This window comes from Erigeron canadensis, chromosome 6 (genome assembly GCF_010389155.1).
Source record: "Erigeron canadensis isolate Cc75 chromosome 6, C_canadensis_v1, whole genome shotgun sequence".
In the NCBI taxonomy this organism is placed as follows: domain Eukaryota; kingdom Viridiplantae; phylum Streptophyta; class Magnoliopsida; order Asterales; family Asteraceae; genus Erigeron; species Erigeron canadensis.
In genome coordinates this window covers 2,656,726-2,681,897 of record NC_057766.1, presented here as the reverse complement: position 1 = coordinate 2,681,897, position 25,172 = coordinate 2,656,726, and the positions used below count along the sequence as shown (strand labels likewise).

Sequence of the window (25,172 nt, the reverse complement as noted above, 5' to 3'; positions counted from 1 at the left end):
AGTGGGGCCGGGTCATTGATAATGTGAGGAAAAAAGGTTTGTTGCATTTGCTTTTGTTTATACGATTAGTATATTATATATTACAGTATGATGTAATCCAATATTTTGGCCTTTGCTCTCAGAAAAGAAATTTACCATGTGAATTCCTTATGATATATTGATATGTCAATAATGGTCTGAATTTTGGAGAACTTAGCCAACTCGATGACAATTGCCAAACTATATACGTCGGTTGATCCATTTTGTACAAATGCATGCATACACTAAAATTCATTAGGTAAAACACATTATAATATGCACAAAGTTTGGATCAATAATGCCGATGAGCTTATTTCTTGTTAACAAAAAAAACCCCACAAATTCTTTTTTTTTAAGTTTACTAATTAATAATATGATTACCAATGGGGTGAAACCCCAGTGGTATCGCCATCATGTGACTACATGAACCCACAGATGAAGGCTAGAGGTCACAGGTTCAAAACTTGCCTAAGACAAATGAATAAACTATATCTTGTGATCTCATGTGTAAGAATGGTGACTTACCGGGCATGAGTTCTATGTGGTGTGCGCTCTGAGTACCGAAATGGTACGTGGGACCAGAGGGTTTCCACCCATTTATTTTTTTTTTTAAATTAATAATATGATATGATATACCCTAACTAAAATAATATATTATTATTATTGTTGTTGTTGTTCTTGTTGTTATTATTATTACGTTATTTATATTACAAACAATCCAAAAAGTATGAAAGTACAAGGTTCTTCCTCCTCCTTCCATTTTCTTTGGCAAGACTGTCGCCGCCAACCACCACCTTCTTCTCCGGTGACCGCCACCCGTCCTCCTTCTTCCTTCTTCTCCGGCAAGACAGCCACAGCCATCACCTCCGGCGACTTTTCCAGTGAGAATCAAGTTTGTTTTCGGGTGGATATAGTTCGGGCGTTACCCTCATCCGTTCTAAACTGGTTGTCAAAGGACGCATATGAGAATCGTATGGATTTGATGGGCGGCGATTCAAGAGATTATGGTGGCGGTGGTGATTGTCTCGCCAGAGAAGAAGGAGGTGGTGGCTGGTGGCGGCAGTATCGCCGGAGAAGAAGCAAGCGGCGGCTGCTGGCCGGAAATGAAGGAAGAAGAAGGAAGAACCTTGTACTTTTGTACTTTTTGGATTGCTTAAACTATATTTATCATTCCTATATATATATATATATATATATATATATATGGGTCAGGTTATTTTGAGTCCATATAACTTACACATGTGTAAGTCGTGGTGGCGGTGGTCGTCGTCGCCAGAAAATCATGGTAGTGGTCGGAGATGATGGTGGTGGTGGTAGGAGGTGGTTGGGATTTGAGGAGATGGAAGAAAATGAATGGACTCAACTCAAAATAACTTTTCTCTATATAGGAGTTAGGTATTGTAAAACAAGTATTAAAGTAAAACAAATAGGATAAGATCATTAGATCATCGTTAAGTTGATGCACGAAGATTCACGAATGAAATGATGCACGATGATTTTTATAATGTACGGTGATTTTCAGTGAAAAGAAACCTATTGTTTTATATGTTTTACTTTAATACTTAATTTATTTTACCTAAAACCTAAAATATATATATATATATATATATTAAGATTTTACTACTATTTTTATATATTGTTTGCCAGGTTTTATTAATGGGTAGGTGTTTGGGGTTAACACATATGTTTTTTTAACTAGCTAGGGAGTGTACTATGGAACTTTAACTAATCAAAGCTTCTATATATCTAATTAAAAGCTACAGCTAGCATTGGTTGACGTAAATTTTTTGCTATGTAATTTTCTCAAAATACATTCATTGTAAAAAAGAAAAAAAAATTAATGCAATTTTGTGAGGAATTACGGAAGATCGATGGCTGAGGAGAATGCAGATTGAGAGACATTTCCGACCAGGGATGTGTTCTTGTCGGTCACTAATCAAGTATATATGTTTTTTTTTTTTTTTGATATATTTGAAGCTTATTATATATGGTACTCGTAACAGTTTAGTTTAGTTATAATATAATAGTAAGATGGATGATGATGATGATGATAGATGTAGTCATATAGTTGACTCGTACGAGTCATAATATTTGAGAAGATGATCATACACCATTTCTTTAATTTTACGTCTTTAATGGAGAAGGGTCGAGAAATTAAAGAGAACGACAAGTATTTGGTATTGATCGAACTAAAATTAATATATATATATATATATATATATATATATATAACTCACATATTTTATATTATCGTGACTTTTACTATGAGCAGAAATATGATACAAAGATTAGAAAAACGAGTCATAAATCAATCCGCCGACATTCTACTGTTTGATGTAATCTGTAAAAATGTCAGACTCCAAGTATTGCGGATACAGCTTAAGGAAAAATAATTCAAGCACAATCATCTCAATCGGTTGAATTAACTGCAAGAAATAAAGAACCGATAGATCAATCTCAATCGAATTCTTTAAATCAAACAAGTGATGGAAGATTGATGAATAAGATGCCAGAAGCATCAAAATGTATAACTCGATCTATCTTATGATGAAAAGGGAAGAGAGACACTTTCATGTAATTTTTGTCAAACTGTTCTTCATGTTGGCCGTGAGGGGATGACATCATCATCATGTGTCCTTTAGTCTACGGGTATGTTTGGCCCAAAAGTTTGGAGTTGGGGCTGTAGTTAAGGGCTTGGGGCTGGAGCTTGAGGTTGGGGCTAGGGGCTGGGGCTTTTTTTTCAACTCTCTTCCTACGAGCTTTTATTTTAAAGACCTTTCGGGGCTTTTAGATACTTTTTAGGGCTGGGGCTTTTAAATTCAAATGCGTTTCCAAACAGGGCTAATGAGCTTATATTTAAAAGCTCAGGGCTTTTAAGCTCCTAAAAGCCCTTAAAACCCCTTACCAAACAGACACTATATATTTTAATCCTAATTGGTATCTTCTTTAATTATACTATCATACCATACATCTTATATTAAAATAAGAAAAATATCGTTAATTAATTAGATCAAATTAACTTTCGTACAAGACCACGTAGAACTATAAAATCCATCTTAATATTTGAAAACAAAAAACTAAAGTTTTAATCAAATTTAAATATGAATATTACTGTATATATTATTGTATTAATTAATATTAATAGAATAAAATTTTATACGGTAAAATCTTTTACTAAATTAATAATATCATAAACTACAAACTTCAACATCAATGGCATATTTGAGATCCTTACCTGTTCTTTTTCTATTTTTTTTACGTAACAATTTGTTAAGCATATTAAAAATCCTGTATGTGTAGACATATTAATCCGTGTAAGCTAATGTTTTTTTTAACATCATGTAAACTAATATTCTATTAAATTCAAAGATATCTACCATTAATACAGTAATACATTCCTAATTCCATTCTTACATGATGATGCGACACACATCCATAGCTAATTTAAATTTCAAATATTCCATACATACATAATAGTTAAGTTTATTTATATAAATATATAAATAAAAATATAGTGTTTATAATTTAAGTTCACTAAAAGCTCACATTAACATTGTTGGAAAACTTAAGCCCTCATATTTTTAAGTTTGGTAGTTTGTTGTTTCCCAAACTTCAAATCTTTAACACTTTAAAAAGTTAAATTTCAAAGTTTTTATCAAACTAAGAAAAATATTTAAACCAAAAATCTTTGTATTATGTATGAAATCAACTAGGCTTTTCATCAACACTGTATATCTCAACTATTTGAATTTAAGAAAAAATATATATTTTTGCCGTCAAATAACAAGTTTAGACAATTAAAACTAAATATAATCATAGTAGTATTGATTAATCTATAAAACATATTGCGATTTATTTCCTATACATCAAATTAACATATCTTCTCTATATATAGTAAAACAAGATTGTTTTTTATAAGTATTCTTAGAAAGTTTTTGATGTGCCAAATTCATATTTCACCTTAAATAACTTTTTATTTAATTATGATGTCATATATAAATAGAAATAGAATTAGCCCTTTACATGTTTAATATATAAAAATACTAATCATTTATTTAAAGAATAAAAATTTCTCTCTTATATAATATTACAAATAAAATGTTTTTTTATTTATTTGATTTATTAACTATATAATTATTGTGTTAGTTGAATTATTAGATTTATATCAAGTTATAATGTTTTAAGAACAAACATTAAAATAAATTTTTTTAATATATTTTATAATTTTAAAATTTTAATTAACATGCCTGGATTGAACCCGGATTAATTAACTAGTAAAGTTAGTATAATAAAATTGTATAAATAAAAAATATGACACAACTCGTGCATCGTGCACGGCACACGGATATTAAGACTAGTATTTATATATACATGTATGATGTATACATAATATTAATATATATTATGATTCATGAAGATGAGTTACTCCTATATTTAGTGAAAAGTCATAAGAAGATATACGTAGTAAATAGTAGTTATTTGCCATGATGACTAGTCCAACTGGTCAGAGGCATCATAGGTTTTACCCAAGGTCTTGAGTTTGATCCTTAGGGATGGCAAGTCTTGGGGAATTTTTCTCCGAATACTTATAATGGCCCATGGTCAACATCTCGTTGTCTAGGATACGTGCAAGGCTTCACCATTATACGGTGTGGTTCCCCAAATGTCGCATACCGACGGAATGTTCGGGAAAAAAAAATAGTTAGTTATTTACTAGGTGAACTACGTCACAGCAAGAGGAACAAGGAACTATTGGAAAAAACGAAAGAAGCAATTAAAGAGCTTTTTCAAGCAGGAGTTAAATCCGATTCAACGGATCCTTGACTCAACACATCTACTAGCGAGTAGCCAAGTAACATTTTTTTTTTTTATATATTTCAACATCCGGTAATTCATTGCTATTTATTTTGGATGAAAGCTCGTTTGAAAGGGGAATACTCTTTTGTTTTCACTATCTAGTCAAGGTTGTTTTACTTTGTTTTGTGTATTGCATGTAGTAATTGTGGCTTAAAAATTTCTGATGTTAAAAACTGTTCTAACTTCTAAGATATCGTTTCTTAAACTAGTATGATTGAAGTCCTGCATGATCTTCTTTGATCAACTGTCATGAAATATGTAAGCTTCCTGTCATCCTGTGTTATACTGCTCTTAATTTCTAAAGTTTTATGTTATACTAAAAACTACCCTAAAATAAACAAGTTTTTTAACAGAGTTTTACTATTATTGATATAATTATTGTATTGATAATCTACTTGTTTTGCACAACATCTCCGATACAAATGAATGAAGATGGTTCAAATCCAGGGATGGTTTGAATTTATATCAAAAGATGCAACAAATTACAGCATCAACCAAACTTGGTCGTCTCAGCTGTTTTTTTTTATTTACAATTTTAAAAACACACAGACGACACATATAGAACATATATGCAAGGACTTATAATTAGGACAACTAGGTGATACTAAATCAATCCGTCAAACTACAAACCAGGATTTTGCAAATGGCCAGGTAAAAATAGATCTAACTGTCAAAACCATTATTCAAAGCAATAGGTTTGAGCAGAAGTATGCGCAGTAGGTTTTGTGGCACAAATACTAATACCATGCCTCTCAATCAAGGGTATAAAGTATTATAAACTTCAGAAGAGCACAAAAGCAATCAAAAATATTACAGCCGAGAGAAATGAAATATCTACAGATCTTGAACATGAACCTAAAAGTTCAAGGTAATGTCATCGACATTATACAAAAAAAAAGTCGCAAAATCACTTAGAAGTATATCTAGAATGTGTAAATAGTCTAGGTATAACTTTGGAACAAAAATATGTGAAAATATAAGAACAAATCGGATTCAATCTTCACAACTCCTGGCAGCAAAACGCCGCAAATCTTATCCGCCAACCTTCCCAGCCAAGCTCTTCGAAACTTTGATCTCATCAAACAGATAAATGGCACCATATCTATACAAACAACAAATCCCGTGATACTGTCACTATTGTGTCGAACCATCATCATTATTTACTGCAAACTGTCAAATCAGAGCTCACTCATGAAGATGTTGAAGATTTTGCATTCATGGACTGATCACCATTAGTCACCTCCCCGTTGGCTAGCTCTAATGAATCAGTCAACCCTGAAGAATAGATATCTAAAGCTTCCTCTTTGCTTTGAGTGACATTTGTATCTATAGTGTTTTGTTGGACGGTTTTTGATTCATCCAAAACAAGCTTCTGTAGAGAAGTTTCGATGACTGAGCCATCAGGATCTGCATGCGACGACTGAGAGCTGGAATCCGCTGGAATATTGGTGTTAGTGGATGGTTGGACCCATTTTGCCCAGTCATTACGCCTCCTTACAGTTTCACCCTGAGCAGTAGTGTAAAGAGTGTCCCAATGACAGTGAGTTGAAACTTAAGAGATGCACTATAATTAATTTTCTTTCCAGGAATACAAGCACAAGCAGGTTGCTAATCAAGATAGTAAACATATTCATATACATACACACAAAAATAACATGAACTTGAGTCAAGTAGAGGTGCAGAATAAGTGAGTTGTGTAACTAGTCAAAAAGGTATAAGAATCTAACTACAATATCTGCTGTATTTTGATATGGAATGATTTTCTGTTAACCACACTACCTACCAACAGTTCACATATAAAACTTTGGGAATCTAATAATCATGTATGCATCAAAGTAGTCAGTGAACACATTTAAAAAATGCTGATAAGAGCAACTACCAAGAATAGGCATTACATGAAAAGTACATTTGGCAATGGTTACTTTAGGTGAAGAGTTGGTGTTGCCAAAACAATTCTGGTCAAAACAATTAATAAATAGTACATAAAAAATAAAGACAAAAAGCTACGTTATTTAAACGATAATATAGTTTTAATAACTTAGGAATCTTAAGACACTTTGGGGGACTCAATAATTTTGAGGTCATTTTCCATTTTTTTCTGTTTGACTCATTTTAAAAGAAAATGAATTGAATCAACCTATTCATAAAATGAATGTGTCGAACTTGCCAATTCCGCAAAACATGTAAGCTATCAAACCCTCATTTCCAAACTCACAAGGGATGCATATATAATCCGCTTTAGCGAAAGCGTCAAAGCACTATCTTGAGAAGATATATTAGCTTCTTGAACATATAAACATTATTCAGCTAGGTATAGAAGATACCTGAACTTCAACAACAGCTGAGTCTCTTAAACAACTCAAAATCATTTGAATGTCGCTTGTCAAATTTTGAACCTGGATCATACAGAATATAAATAATGGATTAGTACTAAAGAATGACTGAAATAAAGCAGTATACGCCCCAGTCTAGGCAAGATTAAAAAAAAAACAATACATTATCACCTTCAGTTAACAGAACTGGTTTTGCACTGAGAATTATACATAGCAAAAATAGAGGTGGCTAATTTGGGTCAATATTCATCTTTTATGGATCAAAGCAAAGACTGTAGCTAAAAAAGGAAGCGGTAAGATGTTGCAAGTGAAGTTACTCAATGTGTTTTTTATATGAGTTCATTCAACATTCAGATCAACAAGTGTTATGATATCATAATATCATTTTTGATACTTTGAATATTAACTCTAAAAAATGAACAAAAAACGTTTGCGAGTTAGCCCAACTAACCGCCTGCATTAAAAAATAACCACTCGGCCACCAACCCATTTTGGCTTGTTATCTGGCCCTACTAAACTTAACCCATATTGCCACCTGTAAGTGAAGGACATGTCAAATGACATGCACATCACATAAAAACACCTATTCTGTTACAACAGCTACAAACATATATAGAGAATACATTAACTGTCACCGAGAAATTGTACCACGCTTCTATAAAGAAAGGTAGTACACTAGATAGACATTTCGAAATTGTACCACGCTAAAAGAACTTGGGTTTATAATATAGTAGAAGTATTGAATATCATTACATATACGAGTGAAGTACCATAATTAGTCTCTCATTTTATTCACTACAACTAACAGGGCCTTGTAGTTATACAGTTTGAAAATAATTTGAATGGAAACTGCCGCCTCTACTTTATAGAAATTTTGTTTTTGTTTTTCGACACGTTTACATGATAGCAATAGTTTTCTATGTTTACCAATTTGAATGGGTAGAAAATAAGAAATTATAACTCAATCTTGATCCATTTATGCATAAATAGCTATAACAATGTGTGAAAATATAATTTTTGCTTACACTCTGGACAAAGAACATTGTAACTAACAAGAGAAAAAGGAAAAGGATTGTTCAGACATTATAGTGATATAAGCTCAAAATCAACATCACAATTGTAAACTGATGTGTGAAAACAAATGTCTAAAAAATGGATAGACCAAGTCCTAGAAATTCATACTTTGTTTTGTCATCCCTTGGCCATGGTTACCCTAGAAATTAAAGATTCACAAAGCTTCTACAAACCAAAACTCTTGAAAATGATTCAAGTGTCTCGCTGTGCAAGCTCACACATTCTACAGAAAGCTCACATTCTATAGTCGAGGCATCTATGTAAAACATACACACACAAACACGGCAATACAGTTCCAACTCATTAGACAAAAGAAAAAATGAAAAAGGCATGGAAGGAAGAAAACAAATGGTTACTCTTTTTGCCAAGTAAATTTGCCACTAATATTTTCTTAATGAAACAAAACTTCTTCTCTAAATATAAATCTTAAGCCTAATATCTAGCAACAACTACACTTATTGCAAATATAAAACTATCGACAATCATCAACATATCATTAAACAGAATGGTGGAAAGATTTTAGTGTCTATGGCAATCAATAGTTCCTGCATAATAACTTGTTTCCTTGAGAAATTGTAAAACTATATTAAAAACTCATAGAATGAAGAAACTGCCAAAACATTAAGGGACCGTTTGGTTCACAGAATAAACGGGAATTTAATGGAATGAAATTTACATGTTCTTCCTTGTCATGTTAGGTTAACATAGAAACTTCTAAATTCCATTCCACCAAATTCCTATACATTCTGAGAGCCAAACAACCCCCAACGGTATCAAAATGGATTGCAGCAAGAAAACTCTTTAAATTCAAAAGCAGCTACAATTTCAGACACGAAAATCTATATAAGTAGTAAAAGAAACAAAGAAAAGGGATGATTTTTGAAAAAGAGAAAGAGGTGAACCCTTAAAAAAAAGATGAAACTAGTCACTACATTCTTACATTAGGAGCTTTCACAAACTCGCAGTTAAGATTATTCCTATAGTATCCACCACATTATTTAATTAAAATTCAGATCCAATATCAAACAAGTTTACAGTCTATACGACGACCTAAAGAAGTTTATATCAATCCCAATTTATGAATGCAAAGCATAAACTGAAAAAAGATCTACCCCTTTGCTTCAGAAGTATCAGCCAAGGACAACTAAAGAAAAAGTCTAGCATAAATTAAGTAATGGAATATGGATGATTTGAGTTCCTTTTGCTCCATCTAATAACAAAACAAAATAACACTTACTCGACGAAATCCAGCAATTAAAGAGACAGGCACCCAACCTTCTTCATCCATGTTTGACCGCAGGTAATTATCTTTCACCAGATTGGCATCACTGTGGGTGAAAAAAATTATGTCAGAACATGCGCTGTTACATAACAATACAACAACAGAACCCAATCCCTGCGCAGGGTATGGGCGCTGTTACATAACAATGATAACCTAAAATAAGTTACATACCTAAAATAATACTCAATCTGATGTTGAATCAACACAGACAATGGTGGTTCCATAACAGGGATGTACATAGGAGGTGGAGGTGCACGAGGGAGAATGGGTGCGCCCCTGTAAGACTCTGGAGGCAGTGCTGGAACATAAACAAATGGTGGTGGCATATCTGCATGAAGTGAAAGTTAATCTATAATCCCAGCTTCTTCCAACTAACATAAGCCAAAAGAATCACACAAAGAGGGGTGTTTTCATGTGTTGTATTAATAATCAGTCATAATAAATGTGTTGCACGAGATACTGTTTGGATATGTTTCTGGTTTTAACTCCTTAAAACTGAAATATTCATTTTCTTATTCTAGTGACTAGTAAGTGCTTCGTAATTTCTGATTCTTTAAAGTTAGTGGTAAGTAATAAGTGCATATAAGTAACATTACACTATCCTTTGAAAATCAATACTACAGCAGATACCATCTAACTGATTATCTTTAAACAATTAAACTCACCCAGGAATAGTCCATGTAATCATAAGCACCAGTAAATTACCAAAATACGAAAGAATTATTACTTATTTTTCTTTACAACTAAAAATTTTATTAGATAAACCCCAAATTGTTACATGCAAAAGTCCCTGATAGAGGGACCCAAGGGTTACATGACTAATCAGCATAAAGGAATAGCAAAGAAACAGACATATCCAAACCATCACCAAAAAAATATATTGCTACTTCAAGTTGCAATAGTTAAGCAAACTACTTTCATCTGGGTGTTTGTATTCTGTTGTTCCATTTTGTAGCTATTACTGAAGTAACGATAATAATCGCCTAACTAAAGTTTAGATAAACAGAATTTGCTAACAGTAATTTAATAATTTAGTGATCAAGGACCTAATTTTGGATAATAAATTAGTTTGGTACCGGCTGCAACAAAACAGATGACTTGATGGTACACAAATTACTTATTAACAATACTTAGGACCCAACTTGAGGGACTTTTACTAACTCTACACAGAACATTTGCCTGTATTCATAAAAGATGTCCTTATTTAGTCATTTAATCTATCAAGTTCTTAGACTAAATTACTAACACTGCTCATCAAACATTCAAACATCTTATTATTAGACTACTTAGGTATCTTCTAGAGCCTGTTTCTTTATTGTTTGTTATCTGATTTTACTTACTCAACATCACCCGATCAATTTCAAGCACATCCAAAAGTCCCTTAAAACGCAAAAAACACTTCCTAAGAACTTACCGTAGCCCATGGGGGCTCCAAATGGTCTTATGGGCTGGGGAGCAATAAAAGGAGCAGGACCCAGGTGAGGTTGTGGTACATATCCTCTAGGAGGAGGGGGAGGTGGAGGAGCCCCTTGATGTGGCATAACACCATGGCTTCGCGGACCACGCCAATCGCGATCATGTTGATCTCGCCTGCCTCCATGGCCATTGTTAACATACGACCCTCCCTCACCTCGAGGTCGGGGCCCAAAGTTATTCCTCTTCCTATTTGACGGCTGATCATGAGGGGGACGTGAGTGAGACCCAACACTAGCCATTGGTCTAGGTACAAGATTGCTGCCATTATATGGAGATTGCTCCCTGACCCCAGAATCTAAAACTGCTGGTACAAAACCACCATATGACAGATCAAAAAGAGGATATGGTGGCATTGGTGGTGGTGGAGGTGGAAGAGATGGTGGCGGCTGATTGTAACCACCCCCTGCACCACCACCACCGCCTTTCTTCATCGACTTGTGCCAAGCAGGGCGAGCATGGTTTTGATTAGAGTGATGACTTGTGTTAGATTTTACAGGTTTTGATGACGGTTGTGTTATTACGGGTGCCTGTACAAAACCAAATACCCATTTGAATCAGTTTAGAACTACCAGTAACCATTGTATCTAATAAATAGCACAGATTATAAGACAAGGTATGAATTGTATTTCACATAAAACATCAAAAGGATATTGAATGCAACATATCATGGATATTTTTTTCCTTGGGATTGCATATCTTCTAGGTGGTTGTTCACAAAAGTGTGTTTTAAATAAACACCTCCAATGATGCACATAAAGGTTCTAACTTCAGTGTAAAATGCATAAAAAGGTTCTAACTCAAAACCGATTAGCATTTCAACACTCGTAGTCCCAAACACCCTCGTATTTAATTTGATATATCACTATGCGTATTACAAATGATAAAATCAATAGATTATCTAATAGGCAACAATAAAGCAACATTATAAGTACAATAACACATTATTTCATTTTTCACAAATAAAGAATTTTAAAAAAAAATTAGTTAGCTCACCTGCGAAACACTGACCGAAGACGATCCATACGACTCCGATGATTTCGATAACGATTCCGAAAGCGCAGGCCAAGAAGAGGCACCTCCAATTACACCACCACCATTAGACACCAAAGAAGGAAGAGGTTGCTTATTCCAAGCAGACTTCATTACACCACTCGCATTGCCATCAGACTGACTCACAACAACCACCGCCTCCTCCGCCATCTCCGCCGCCGTGACCGTCGTCGTCGTCGCCGCCGCCGCCGGCGGCTTCATTTCTGTAGTCTGATCAGTAACCACAAGGTTTTGCTCCAGCAAAACAGACGACGAAGAGACAGGCTCCGGCTCAGCTCCGCCTCGAACAACCTGAGACCACGGCAAAGTACGGGAGGCGACGGCGGTGGTGGCGGCGGCGGAAGAATCGGAAGTCATTTGTGTATAGTAAATTAGTATAATTAACAAAAAATGCAAAGAGTTTAGGGTTAGGGTTTTAATTATAGAAAATATAAAATGTGTTGTTGTAGGGTTTGAAGAGTGTGTGTGAGTGTGAATCGAAGAAATGATGACAAACAGTGAGAACAACAACAATAACAGAATGTTGATCGGAAAGTGACAGTTGAGGGTTTTTGGCTTTGGTTAGTTAAAAAAAAAAAAAGGGATTCTTTTTCTTTCTTCCTTTTTCTTCAGGCCCATTAAAAGGATTTCTTAGGCCCAAATGGTAAGTTTTACTGTGATACAGTATATAACTATTGTTGCCGGTTAGTGGTGTGTCTAGTCAATCTTGACTATGGGATGTCACCCGCGAGTAGCGGGTGCGGATACCTCTTTCCTGTTACTATGTCCGCGGGTTTTTCTTGATCCGTCAATTCGCAGGTATCCGCAAACGGGTAAAATATATGATTCATGTCGGTTATCCGCGGTTATACAAGTTCACGGGTAGATCCAAGGATTCTATATCACCTTAAAATTATGATAACGGTTGAAAGAGATGATAACGGTAGAATGTTAAAAAATTTAAACGAACGGTCAAATTAAAGTAATATTGTTATGTAAATTGGAAACAAATAATCAATGGGCTATAAATTAGGAATGAAGCATTAAGATTGGAACAAAACTCTAAACATAATACGTAAACGATTTGATATTTTGAGTTTTAAAATCCACTAATACGTATCATATGTATAATTTTTATATAAAACTAAAAATAGTATGCGTGTTTGACGGGTTATGTAACATCCCAAAATTTTCGAGTTTGACTTATTGGCTTGACCGTTAGTCAACGTTAGGTTCGTTAAGGTTATATGCCCTATATGTGATTATGCGATTAAATTCTTATGTGTTTTATGTGAAATGATTAATATGATGTATAATGAAAGTAATTAAAGCAACGTTATGAAAGTTAAGTGCTTGTTAGATCGTTAAGTCTCCCGGAAGGTGAATTAAGCTAAGAAAGTCAAGTTTAGAAGTTAAGGGTCCCTAAGTGTAAGATTAGGAGTTAATGGCCAGGGGTTAAGGTGCAATTAGGTATCCCTAATTGTCACAACTTCAGGACATACGTGAAAAATACCCCAGCTGATCCTCCCTCCCTCTCCTTGCAAGTTTCTTTCAAGATCTCATCGTTTCGTGCCGTTTCAATCGAGTTTTGTTAAGATCTTGAATCCCCTAAGTCTTCTACAGGTAATATAGGTAATATTCTCTTTGAAATCTGATTTTATGAGTCATAGATGAGTATTCAATCCAAGCCATGGGGTTTGGGTTGGGTTAATTGATTAAACGGTTACCGATTTCATGTTATTTGGGTGATTCAATGATTGATTTATGTGGTAAATGATTCAAAGATTAATTGGTATTTTCAATGAGTGATTTTGGTCTTATTTTAAGTGTATTTGATGTTCATAAGACCTGGAGATGTTTTAAAGTTGTTTGAGATGTGTTTGGTTAGGTTTTGGGGTTGTTTTTCACGACTGGTCGTCGTAACTGCCGTTACGGTTGTGTAACTCCCGTTAGCTGGGTAATTGCGATAACACCTCCACTGTAATTCCTGTTACAAATTTTCATAACTCCCGTTAGGTGCGTAACTCCCGTTACAAATATTCGTAACACCCGTTAGGGACTGATTTTTGTTAACATTTTTAGACGACCATAACTTTTGAACCGTAACTCCGTTTTTGAGGAATAAGCTATCCATGGAATCGTGAGAGAGTCTACTTTCAAATGGTAATGCTTTTTAAAGTTGAGGATGATGTCCAGTTTACAGAAAGGTTAATTTAGTGAGTGATTTCCATGTTCCGTCGAGTTATGTAAGCTCTAAAGTATTAAACGAACCTCCGATGCATCAAGTCTTGTCATGGGTGATATTTATAGGTATCTAGGCTTGAGTCATGACCATAAATAGTGGGTAATTGATATCTCATTATGTCGTTTAATGATTATAGGTAGTCGGGAATACTTGCAAAGCTCGGTAACTTACGTTATCATTTGTTGTGTGCTTCTACGAGGTAAGATACACTACTTTGACACGCTGAGGGTTCAACAAAAACATAGTTTTCATATAATAACTTCCCAATTGATATCTTGTTTACTTATGGTTAATCGGGATTATACGAGAGGTAATATGGGCTATGTAGATGAATAATGAAGCCTGAAATGTTACCCCAATGATATGAGATGATATGTATTGTTATGTAATGACATGAGATGATATGTATTGTTATGATATGCAATGATATGATATGTTTTTAGATAAAATGCCATGAGATGCTATGTAATGTCTTGAGATGAATTGAAATGTGATATATGTTGATGATATGTGAAATGTGCATGATTACATGGCTTGTACATCTAGTTCACTAGACTTATTAAGTTGCCATGACACGTGCACGTTTAAGGGCCCAAACATAAAAGATGTATATGTGATGATTGTTTAGGTTGTGTAAACACCTAAACTATATGTGATGTGAAATCGAGCTCGTAAATTTGATGCGAAAGTGTTAAGCTTAACCCGTACTTGCCCTAGCCCGGTTAAGTGCGTTGATGTGGTTGCTTGGGTGGCTCCTTGCAACATGGTACAACGTGAAGAGTAATACGGGAGGTCTTACCAGCCCCATTGTCATTGAACATACGAATTACTCCTGGATTGGTTTGCCATTCCTTAACGACATTGATGTACTACTGAATGGTGGTTCATCTAGTCGGGTGCGACTTATGTCACACTTAACGAGATACATATGTTATATGAGATGCGTGACTTTTGTCTCAATTATAAAGATGTTCAAATGTGATATGTGATGATGCAAAAGATGACTAGGCACATTTAGGATGACCCATCCTAATATGAATGATGTTGATGATATGATATGTAAGTGTAATGATATGTTTGAGGATATGTGCCTTAACGACTTAATATGACTTTTATATAATGTTTTAAATGGACAAACGTTTTATAACTTATGTGTTATCTTACTTAGCTAATTCGTTAGCTAACACTTGCTTTTTTAAATGTGTTGTGCCCTCAGGTTCAACAATAGTGAGCAGGTAGATGTGAGACATGGGTAGATGATTTTGAAGCTAGCTATAGTTTACCCATAGTGGCTGCTTCCTTTAGACATTTGCTTTATGTTTAAATATTAATGACTTGTATTGATAATGTACTCGGTTGTTTAATGTTGGGCAACCGATGGATTTCCATTTAGACTTATTTTGATGATATGGCTAGTAACACCATTTAATGAATAAACCAAACAGATTTTACAGGTTTGGAATTTTAAAGTTTACTTCCGCTTTCTTTTGACGCCGTTAGGCGAAAGTTTTTGAAAATCCAAATTTTTAAATGTTGGGTGTTACAGGTTATCCTACGGATAAATCCACGGATTTTACTAATGTGTATCACGGGTTCGTGGGACGGATACTGTTAGAATATAAGCACATAAACATATAACAATTCACGAGTACGCAGCGGAAAGAAACGTATATGTAATCAAATTAATTAACAAAGAGAGAATCGAAACGTGTAACTTTACGCAAAGCTTCCAATAATATTATTAATAATATAATTATTATTAGTTAGGGTTTAAAGTAAAACCACTCTACGATCGCACACTAGACACCTCTATACCGTATGCTAGTACTCCGATCACGAACACACAAACCCGTTGTGTAACTTGATTTAGTCGAAACCCGAAATATAAAACCTTTGTTGTCGTGAACAAAGCTTACCACAATTAATGTTATATCATTAATTATGTATATTAATATGGATGAAGCAAAACCAACTTGTTAGTTTGGTTTTCTTTTTCTCGACCGAACCAAAGAAGAAAATAGAGAAGATAATTGTTTAGGGTTTTTAACTTGTGAACTTATGAAAAACCCCCAATTTTAATCTTTTATTTATAGGCTTAGGTTTAGGGTTACTTAACTTGATGGACAAGTTTACTTTAAAGCCTAAAACCCCTTAAATGGTTCGGCCCCCTTCACCATTAATTAGAGCCCAACTCTAATTATCACTTAAGCCCTTCTCCTTTTAATTAATAAACATATTTATCTTATAATTTAGTTTATTAATCATTTCGTGATCAAACTAATTAATATATTACTTTAATATACTAATTAATAATATAGAGTTACCGTGTCATTTCGTGTGACCCCGTAGGCTTAAATTATTTCCGGACATGCGTTTATTATTTAACATGATCACACTCCAACAGATACATCCATGACGGATATGGTATATCCATTACCCGTCCGCGATCCGCAAACGGGTACATATTTATACCCGTTATGGATCCACGGATGAAATTTATTGAAATTACCCGTCCATGACGGATGGGTATAAATTGTCATTGGATCCTAACCGTATAAATTGCCCCATTTAAGTCGGAATGGTAGTTAAACAAATAATACAAACGTCGGAAATGTAAAATTGAAAAGAACTAACTCCCCTTTTATCCTGTAAAAGCTATAATAGATAGAAAAAAGTCATCCTTCTATCAAAAGTTCAAAACCATTTTGCTCTATCTATACATCTTCAAGTTTAAGAGCATGGGTTATGGGTTCTCGACACCAACCCAGAATTTTACTTGGATGATCGGCATCATTCCCTTAACCATAACGCCATCATGGTTCTTGATTCGTTTTCAACAATATAACGCTGATGGCCCGATACTCGACATCATTTTTTCTTGTCTTTTTTTTGCAACCATTGTAATTCGTAAACTTTCTGCCAGATATCAAACAATAAAGAATAAGAAATCACAAACCCTTTTATTACTCGCCGCTATTCATAAAGTATTGAACGTCAACTCCATTGTCGGCCATTACCTCCATCGCTCTGGTTGTTTTCCAGCCTGATGGTTTTCCGTTCATCATTATTGTTCGCTGCTACTTTGCTATTGCCGATTTGGATATGCTCGATTATAGTTCCCCCTTATTTTGAAGGAAAAACCTATAAAGAAAGGTCGAGAAAGAATGAAAAGGAAAACTCGTTGAGTGGAATTAAGTGACTGACTAAGGAAGATGATAAGAATTATTAACACTCCATTATCAAGTTTAAATTAAAAGAAAATAAAGAGTAGGATTGGATAAAATTGGAAAAGAAAAAAAATTTGGATAAAAAATAGTCATTCTTGAGTTCAAAGGAAAACAAAAGAAACCAAAGAGGTTTGATTTTTTCCTTTCAAATCTGGCCATATTTAGCTCGAAAGTTTTAGAGTAAAAAAGACATGATTTTTCCTATCCTTCCTTTTCTATTCCTTAAAAAAAACTCAAGAATACAAAAAAGAAAGGTTTTTTTTTTATCATTTCTTTTCTTATCTCTTAAGAAAAAAAACTCAAGAATGTAATAATTTGGTTTCTTGGAAAAAGTAATTAAATATGTATGGTGGAAGCTAGGTCATGGTACATTGAGTGGCAATAAAATTTACCTATTTTGAGTCATTATAAATTAATTAAATGTCGTTAAAAAATACCATCATAATTTTTAAAGAGTGTAAGTTGATTAATGAATAATGGTCAAATTTGTATATATGTGTCTAAGACACTTATGAAAAAAATTACTACAATGGTCTTAATTCCTTTACGAGTTACCACCTAATCAATATTAGTAAACAACCACATATCCAACGTCATGGGAAAAAAGACAACATAACATTACATAAAATACATATTACATGCATTATTCCTAGAATAAGTCATGCATAGACATCCTTGAGAAGCACAACTCGCGCCAGTAGGTTATAGAAAAAACTAGCTAATTGTGAGGAACATCTCTCACGATCAGCTCCAATTCGGCCATACGTTGCACCATCTCTTCGGCGCGTTGCTTACTTTCCTCGAGTTGCTGACGAAGTACACGGATTCCTCTTTGGGGCCTTTGATAGTCGGGAATGCATGGAATAAGTGATTGGGCGTCCAAGGGGTAATTCTCCTCCAAAGTAAATATACGGTCACTGATGGAACCTATGTCATTGTGGTCAGGGAGTCTTTCAACCTACTGTTGTATCTCACGAACTTAACGAGCGAGTGAGGGTATGCCTCTAGTTGTGGAGGAGTCACCGGCCTCCGAACTACTACTATCACTCTGGCGTCGTGGTGGAGTAGTCTCTCTCTCCGAGGCATCCTAACATAGAGACTTCCTAGCTGTGTGTAACATACGTGCTCCTCCGGGAAGAACATACCGATGCATGAAAAATCGGTTGTTTGCTGCTGGGGATTGACGTACAATGGGTATAGGCTAGTCATATGGGGGTAACGAATCCTCAGAATCATCATCAGAAACACGTCTTAAACCAACAAATGAAGCTATCTATGCGGTAAGAAACATTTGTCTTACTTTTTCTTTATTTAAATGTAAAACTTGCATATCATAATCTACTAAATTAAAGATAGACATAATCAGAAGTATTGAAGCAACATACACATTTACAGACACTCTAAATATATGTACACGTACACACATAAAAAAAAATAGCGTACGTACGAGTATATATATATATATAGTCAATCAGATTGTGAATGGATCAAATACAAAAAAGGATCTACATTATGGTGGTGGTGCTGATTCTTGGATGTTGGTTATGTGATCTAAGAAGAACACTAGGAACCCCATGGATGCCAGCAACTTGGTCAAGGAAGGGCTTTTTTCACATCTGGGTGGTCTAACAATCTCCTAAACAGCTCCGGTAAGGAAATCTCTTCCCCGGCTCTCAAACTTGTGAGCTTGATCTATAAGCCTTATTATATCTTTTTGATGAGAAGACTTGGCTTCATCAAGCTCCTTTTGCTTCTAAATCAAAGCAACATCTTTAAGATTGAGCTCATTTTGTAGCTCAAAAATTTTTTTTTTTTTGCTTCAACATTCTTTTTGGTCATAGCGTCAAGGTCACTAAATAATCTATCAAACACACCAAAGAATCGATCCCTAAGGTTAGATTGGGGAGTGGATCCGGACAAGTCGGTACTCACTCTAAGTGTAGCAGCAGCATCAATTGTGTCCCACTTGGCTAAATTAGTGTTGGAGGTGGAAGGAAGCCATTACCTCCGTCGCCGGTTGTTTTCCAACCCGATTGTTTTCCGTTCATCATTATTGTTCGCTGCTACTTTGCTATTGCCGATTTGGATATGCTCGATTATAGTTCCCCTTTATTCTCAATGAGAAATCTATAAAGAAAGGTCGAGAAAGAATGAAAAGGAAAAATCGTTGAGTGGAATTAAGTGACTGACAAAGAAAGATGATAAGAATCACTACCACTCCATTCTCAAGTTTAAATTAAAAGAAAAGAAAAAGTATGATCGGATAAAGTAGTAAAAGAAAAAAAATTTGGATAAAAAATAGTCATTCTTGAGTTCAAAGGAATACTAAAGAAATTAAAAGAAAACAAAGAGGTTTGATGTTTTCCTTCCAAATTTGGCCATATTTGGCTGGAAAGTTTTAGAGTAAAAAAGACAATGATTTTTTCTATTCTTCCTTTTCTTTTTCTTAAAAAAAAAAAACTCAAGAATACAAAAAAGAAAGTTTTCTTATTATTTCTTTTCTTATCCCTTAAGAAAAAAAAACTCAAGAATGTAGTGTAAAGCAGTGAAAGTAATTTGGTTTATTGGAAAAAGTAATTATATATGTATGGTGGAGGCCAGGTCATGGTACGTTGAGTGGCAATAAAATTTTGAAGTCATTATAAATTAATTAAATGTCGTTAAAAAATATCATTTTAATTTTTAAAGAGTGTAAGTTGATTAACGAGTAATGGTCAAATTTGTATATATATGTCTAAGACATTTATGAAAAAAATTACTACAATGGTTTTAAGTCCTTTACGAGTTACCACCTAATCAATGTTAGTAAAAGATATTGTAGTATCCAATTAATGATGTCAAATATTTTTGATGGGCTTCGTATGTGCAAGTGTTTTTAGTTAAAACATATTTTTTAGGTAACATTTAGTTTAAAAATTAAAACCTTTTTCTAAGTAGATTATTATAAAAGGTTTTTGATAAAACTGAAAGCTAAAAGCTTTTACAATCAGACGCACCAATATTTTATAACCACAAGCTAAACTTTCCTTTTTGATCTAATTGTGAATCGTACACATAACCTAATATTTGTATATCATTGTATGTTATGTAGAGTTAATTTCAATCATGTTAACTCTGATAGTTTAGAATTGAATAGTCGAATGAACTTGATTTCTCATTAACCTTTAGGAAATATATACAAGATACATGCACCAATTGTGGAGATGATTAAGCTACAGTTACAACAACCTATTGACCAATTATTATGGTCAATGACTACCTAATATAACAGTATGTAAAATATATACATTAATAAAACATGTTAAATTATTTATTGTTAATTAACACGCCCCCGCAAGATGGAGGATCCGTTGGAGACTCCAATCTTGGATCGAATGGAGATAAAAGGTGTCCGCGGCAGTGGCTTAGTGAGAACATCCGCAAGTTGATCTTTGGAGCTAATGTGCAGGACTTGTAGCTTGCCCGCATTGACTTGTTCTCTAACAAAATGGTAGTCCAAGGCAACATGTTTCATCCTAGAATGATATACCAGATTGGCACACAAGTATGTTGCACCTGTGTTGTCACATAACAGTTGGGGAGTGCCTCTCGGTTGGATTCCAAGTTCCTGAAGAAGGTTTTGTACCCAAGCAATTTCTGCAGCCGCGTTGGTAGCAGCTTTGTATTCAGCCTTGGTGGAGGAACGAGAGACTGTCTTTTGACGAGAGGAGCGCCAATAGATGATATTGGAGCCAAGGTATAGAATGTACGCCGTAGTAGACCGCCCCCCATCATGGACTCCCCCCCAATCCGAGTCAGAAAAGGCACGGAGGGTGAGAGGAGAGTCACGATGCAAATATAACCCGTAGTGTACTGTTCCTTTCAAATAGCATAGAACCCGTTTAAGGGCTTGCCAATGAGATTGTCTAGGTGAGTGCATGAACTGAGATAGTTTGTTGACCACAAAGGAGATGTCCGGATGTGTAAAGGCTAAGTATTGTAGAGAGCCAACGAGTTTATGGTATTGGGTGGGATCAACGGGAGGACTGGAGTCAACTAATGAAAGAGGGTCGTTTACACTCATCGGAGTGAGAACATCCTTGGAGCCATCCATTTTGAAGTTGGTAGGAATGTCATGGATATGTCGATGTTGCGAGAGAAACAGACCTTGAGGTGTAGGAATAGCCTCAATGCCTAAGAAGTGATGAAGAGGACCAAGGTCCTTGATGGAGAATTTGCGGCCAAGAGAGCTAATGAAGGTTTCCAGAAGATTGTTGTTGCTACCGGTAATGATAATGTCATCTACATAGACAAGTAAATAACATGTGACACCATGGTGATGATAGACAAAGAGAGATGGATCGGATAAAGATTTTTAAATGCCAAAGTGAATTGAAGGAGGTGAGTTCGTTGTACCATGCCCGCGGGGATTGTTTAAGACCGTAGAGAGATTTTCGAAGTTTGCAAATGTGGTTTGGAAACTCCGACTGAGCAAAACCAGGTGGTTGAAACATGAAGACGTCCTCATATAAGGTACCATGGAGAAACGCATTGTTGACATCGAGTTGTCGAAGTGGCCACTGTTTAGAAAGGGCAATGGATATAACGGTTCTTATGGTGACTGGTTTTGTAACTGGACTAAACGTGTCGAAATAGTCCTTGCCAAATTGTTGATCGAAGCCCTTTGCCACGAGACGGGCTTTGTATTTGTCCATGGTGTCGTCGGCCTTTCGCTTAATGCGAAAGATCCATTTGCAGCCAATGACGTGTTGGTCGGTACGCGGTACAAGCTCCCATGTGTGATTTTGAAGAAGAGCATTGAACTCGAGATCCATGGCATGTCGCCATTTGGGATCCTTTATAGCTTGGATATGAGTTGTGGGTTCAAGTGTTTGAGGTAAAGGATGTAGTGTGGTGGAGTTTATGAAATTTGAGTTGAAGTATTTACTGTTGGGTTTGGGTTGTCGTTTGGCAGGAGGAGGGGTGGTGTTGGGATTTTTGTTAGAGTGTCGAGTGGTAGTGGGTGATGTTTCGGAGGATAATAAGATCGGCGGAGATTGTGGTTGCAAAATAGAGCTGGGTTGTTTAGTGACAAGAGCATATGAGGTTGGTGATGTGGGTGGGTCCGTAGGTGGGCTGTTGGAAGGGATAGAAGATGCACTTGATGCAGGACTATTGTTTTGAGGTGATAGTGATGAAATAGGAGAGGATGATGGAGAAGGTAGGTTTGTAATAGGAGGAGATGGGTTATTGGGTGTGGGGTTAGTAGGTAGTGGTGTCGATGAGTGGTTGTAAGGAGGAATGGGAAAATAATAGGTTTGAATAGGGTTGGATTGTGGGTGTTCAGCAGGGTGTGCAGGAAAGATGTGTGGAATGAAATTAACATGTCTTGAATGATATAATTTAGATGTGGCGGGGCCGAAACATTTAAATGCTGATCGAGAGGTTGAGTACCTTAAAAAAATGCACGAATGGGAGCGATGTTGTAGCTTGGAGGTAGTATACGGGCGCAACCATGGGTAGCAAAGGCACCCGAATGGTTTGAGCTTTGTGTAGTCGGGTGGTTTCCCGAACAACATGTCACACGGGGTTTGGTTGTTAAGAGTGGGAGTATGAAGGCGATTTATGAGGTAGGTAGCTGTTTGGAAAGCATGTGACCAAAATTTTTAAGGAAGGTTAGCAAAGTGTAGAAGAACAAGGCCGGTTTCAACAACATGGCAGTGATGTCTTTCGGCAATGACATTTTGTTCAGGTGTATGGGGTGGGGTAGTGTAATGAGAGATTCCGTTTGAGGTGAGATAGGGTTTGAGACCGATATATTCACCACCATTATCTGTGAATAGGGAGACGATTGGGTTCTTAAAGAATCGTTCAACCAAAGATTTAAATTGGGGAAGAAGTGTAGAGATATCAGATTTGTGTTTCATGGGATACAACCAAATATACTTGGAGAAAAAATCAACAAATATGACATAATAGTTGAACCCATCAATTGAGGTATGTACTGGTCCCCAAATATCCGAATAAATGAGTTCCAATGGTTTGTTCACAATAAAAGAATTTTGACCAAATGGAAGTTTGTGACTTTTATTTAAGGAACAAGATTTACAATGAAACGACTCAGGTGACACTTTATTAGATGTAGTCCTAATTTGGTAGATAACGACTTGAACACTTGGTACGAGGGATGCCCAAGTGTATGGTGCCACGCGAGTAGTGATCTTGTCCGGGTGCATTAATTTGAGGAGATGAAGGAATCGGCCCGTAGTAAACATCATTGACGTTCACTCCCCGCATGAGATGCGCCCCCGTGCGTAGGTCCTTAACAATGAAATAAGATGGAAAAAATTCAACAAAGACACAGTTAGTACGACATACTTTTGCAACGGAAACAAGATGATTGCGTAACTAAGGAACAACGTGAACATTATCTAACAAGAGTGGTCATGAGTTGGTTTGTATATTTGTATGACCAATATGTGTAATGGGAGGAGATTGACCATCACCCAATTCAATTTCATCTGGGCCTCCGTATTCTGAAAGAACGGGTAACGAGTTCGGAGTTGGAGTTGGAGTTGTATGACCGTTCGCTCCAGTGTCCCACATCCATGTTGGTGCAGACCCTGGAGTGGGATAGGCAGAGGTGTAGTTGACTATTGTCGCTGCGCGTTTAGTACCTTGAATCGGATGGCAGTGGTCACGAAGGAATCGCCCGAGTTTGCGGCAGTCCTTTGTCTCATGACTTGGGATGTTGTAGAAGTAGCAGTAGGCAGTGTTTTTGTTAGGACGGTTTTGATATTGTGTGTTGGTTTTGTCGTGGATATTCCAGGAAGTGCGCGACTGGTTTGTTTTTTGGTAGCGGAATTTGGATTGTTGTTTAGGATAGGTTCGGGCAGGTTGGTGTTGGGTGTGATTCACTGTGGTAATGAGTGGTTCAGTGGATGTTTCTTTGAGAGTGCGTTCGTAATCAACGAGTTTATCAAACAACTCAGGGTATGAGATGGGATTTTCACGGGCTTTGATGGCTGCAACTATGCTGCCATACTCACCCCCTAGTTGGTTGATAATGTGAACAATCAAATCCTCATCATCAACGGGTCGTTGAGCAAGGGCAAGGTCATCGACCACATTTTTCATGTCATGTAGAAACTCAGTCATCGTGCGGGTTCCCTTTGGATTTTTTTGCGAGTTTTGATTTCAATGAGATGATTCTGGATCGGGAATTACTAGCATAGCTAGCATTCAATTTATCCCATGCTTGACGGGCTGTCTCTGCAGACGAGACAATTGGTTGGACGGTGTCGGAGAGGCTTCCGAGAAGAGCACCAAGAATTATTTGATCTTGGCGAAACCAAAGTGTATATTCTGGATTTGGTTTCAGAATGTCACCAGCAATAAGTTTGACATGTAGTGTGGATGGACCTGTGATGTGTTTATCAAGGTCATAGCCAATGAGAGTGGAAAGCACGTGCTTCCTCCATGAGGTGAAGTTTGATGGAGTGAGTTTGATAGTAAGGTGTTGAGAAGCAGTAACTGGAACGATGGTATTGGAGGTCGAGGTTCCCATGGTTGATTGGATGGTGCAGGGTATTTGTGGATCAGGAAAAAAAGGGCTCGTAGGAGCATTCAGGCTCTTGATACCATGATAGTTT

The 25,172-nt window shown here is 35.9% G+C and overlaps 2 protein-coding genes across 2 annotated transcripts; both read right to left on the bottom strand.

The window, feature by feature from the left end:
• Positions 1 to 5,621: 5,621 nt before the first annotated feature.
• On the bottom strand, positions 5,622 to 12,619 carry LOC122606029 (la-related protein 1B-like). Its single transcript, XM_043778998.1, has 6 exons — positions 12,034 to 12,619; positions 10,979 to 11,567; positions 9,736 to 9,892; positions 9,520 to 9,610; positions 7,200 to 7,271; positions 5,622 to 6,382 (listed from the first exon to the last, which is right to left on the bottom strand). Exons 1-6 carry the CDS (start codon positions 12,445 to 12,447, stop codon positions 6,065 to 6,067), a joined length of 1,641 nt encoding a protein of 546 aa, XP_043634933.1. The 5' UTR covers positions 12,448 to 12,619; the 3' UTR covers positions 5,622 to 6,064.
• Positions 12,620 to 23,964: 11,345 nt separating this feature from the next.
• Positions 23,965 to 24,657, bottom strand: LOC122604094. Its single transcript, XM_043776995.1, has one exon. The coding sequence runs from the start codon at positions 24,655 to 24,657 to the stop codon at positions 23,965 to 23,967; it is 693 nt and encodes a 230-aa protein (XP_043632930.1).
• Between the last annotated feature and the right edge of the window lie 515 nt (positions 24,658 to 25,172).

Coding starts and splice junctions, on each gene's coding strand:
- LOC122606029 (XM_043778998.1), bottom strand. CDS start 12,447: ATGACTTCCGATTCTTCCGCCGCCGCCACCACCGCCGTCGCCTCCCGT. Junction 11,568..12,033: donor CTTCGGTCAGTGTTTCGCAG/GTGAGCTAACTA, acceptor GGTTTTGTACAG/GCACCCGTAATAACACAACC. Junction 7,272..9,519: donor TAATTGCTGGATTTCGTCGA/GTAAGTGTTATT, acceptor TGTATGATCCAG/GTTCAAAATTTGACAAGCGA.
- LOC122604094 (XM_043776995.1), bottom strand. CDS start 24,657: ATGAAAAATGTGGTCGATGACCTTGCCCTTGCTCAACGACCCGTTGAT.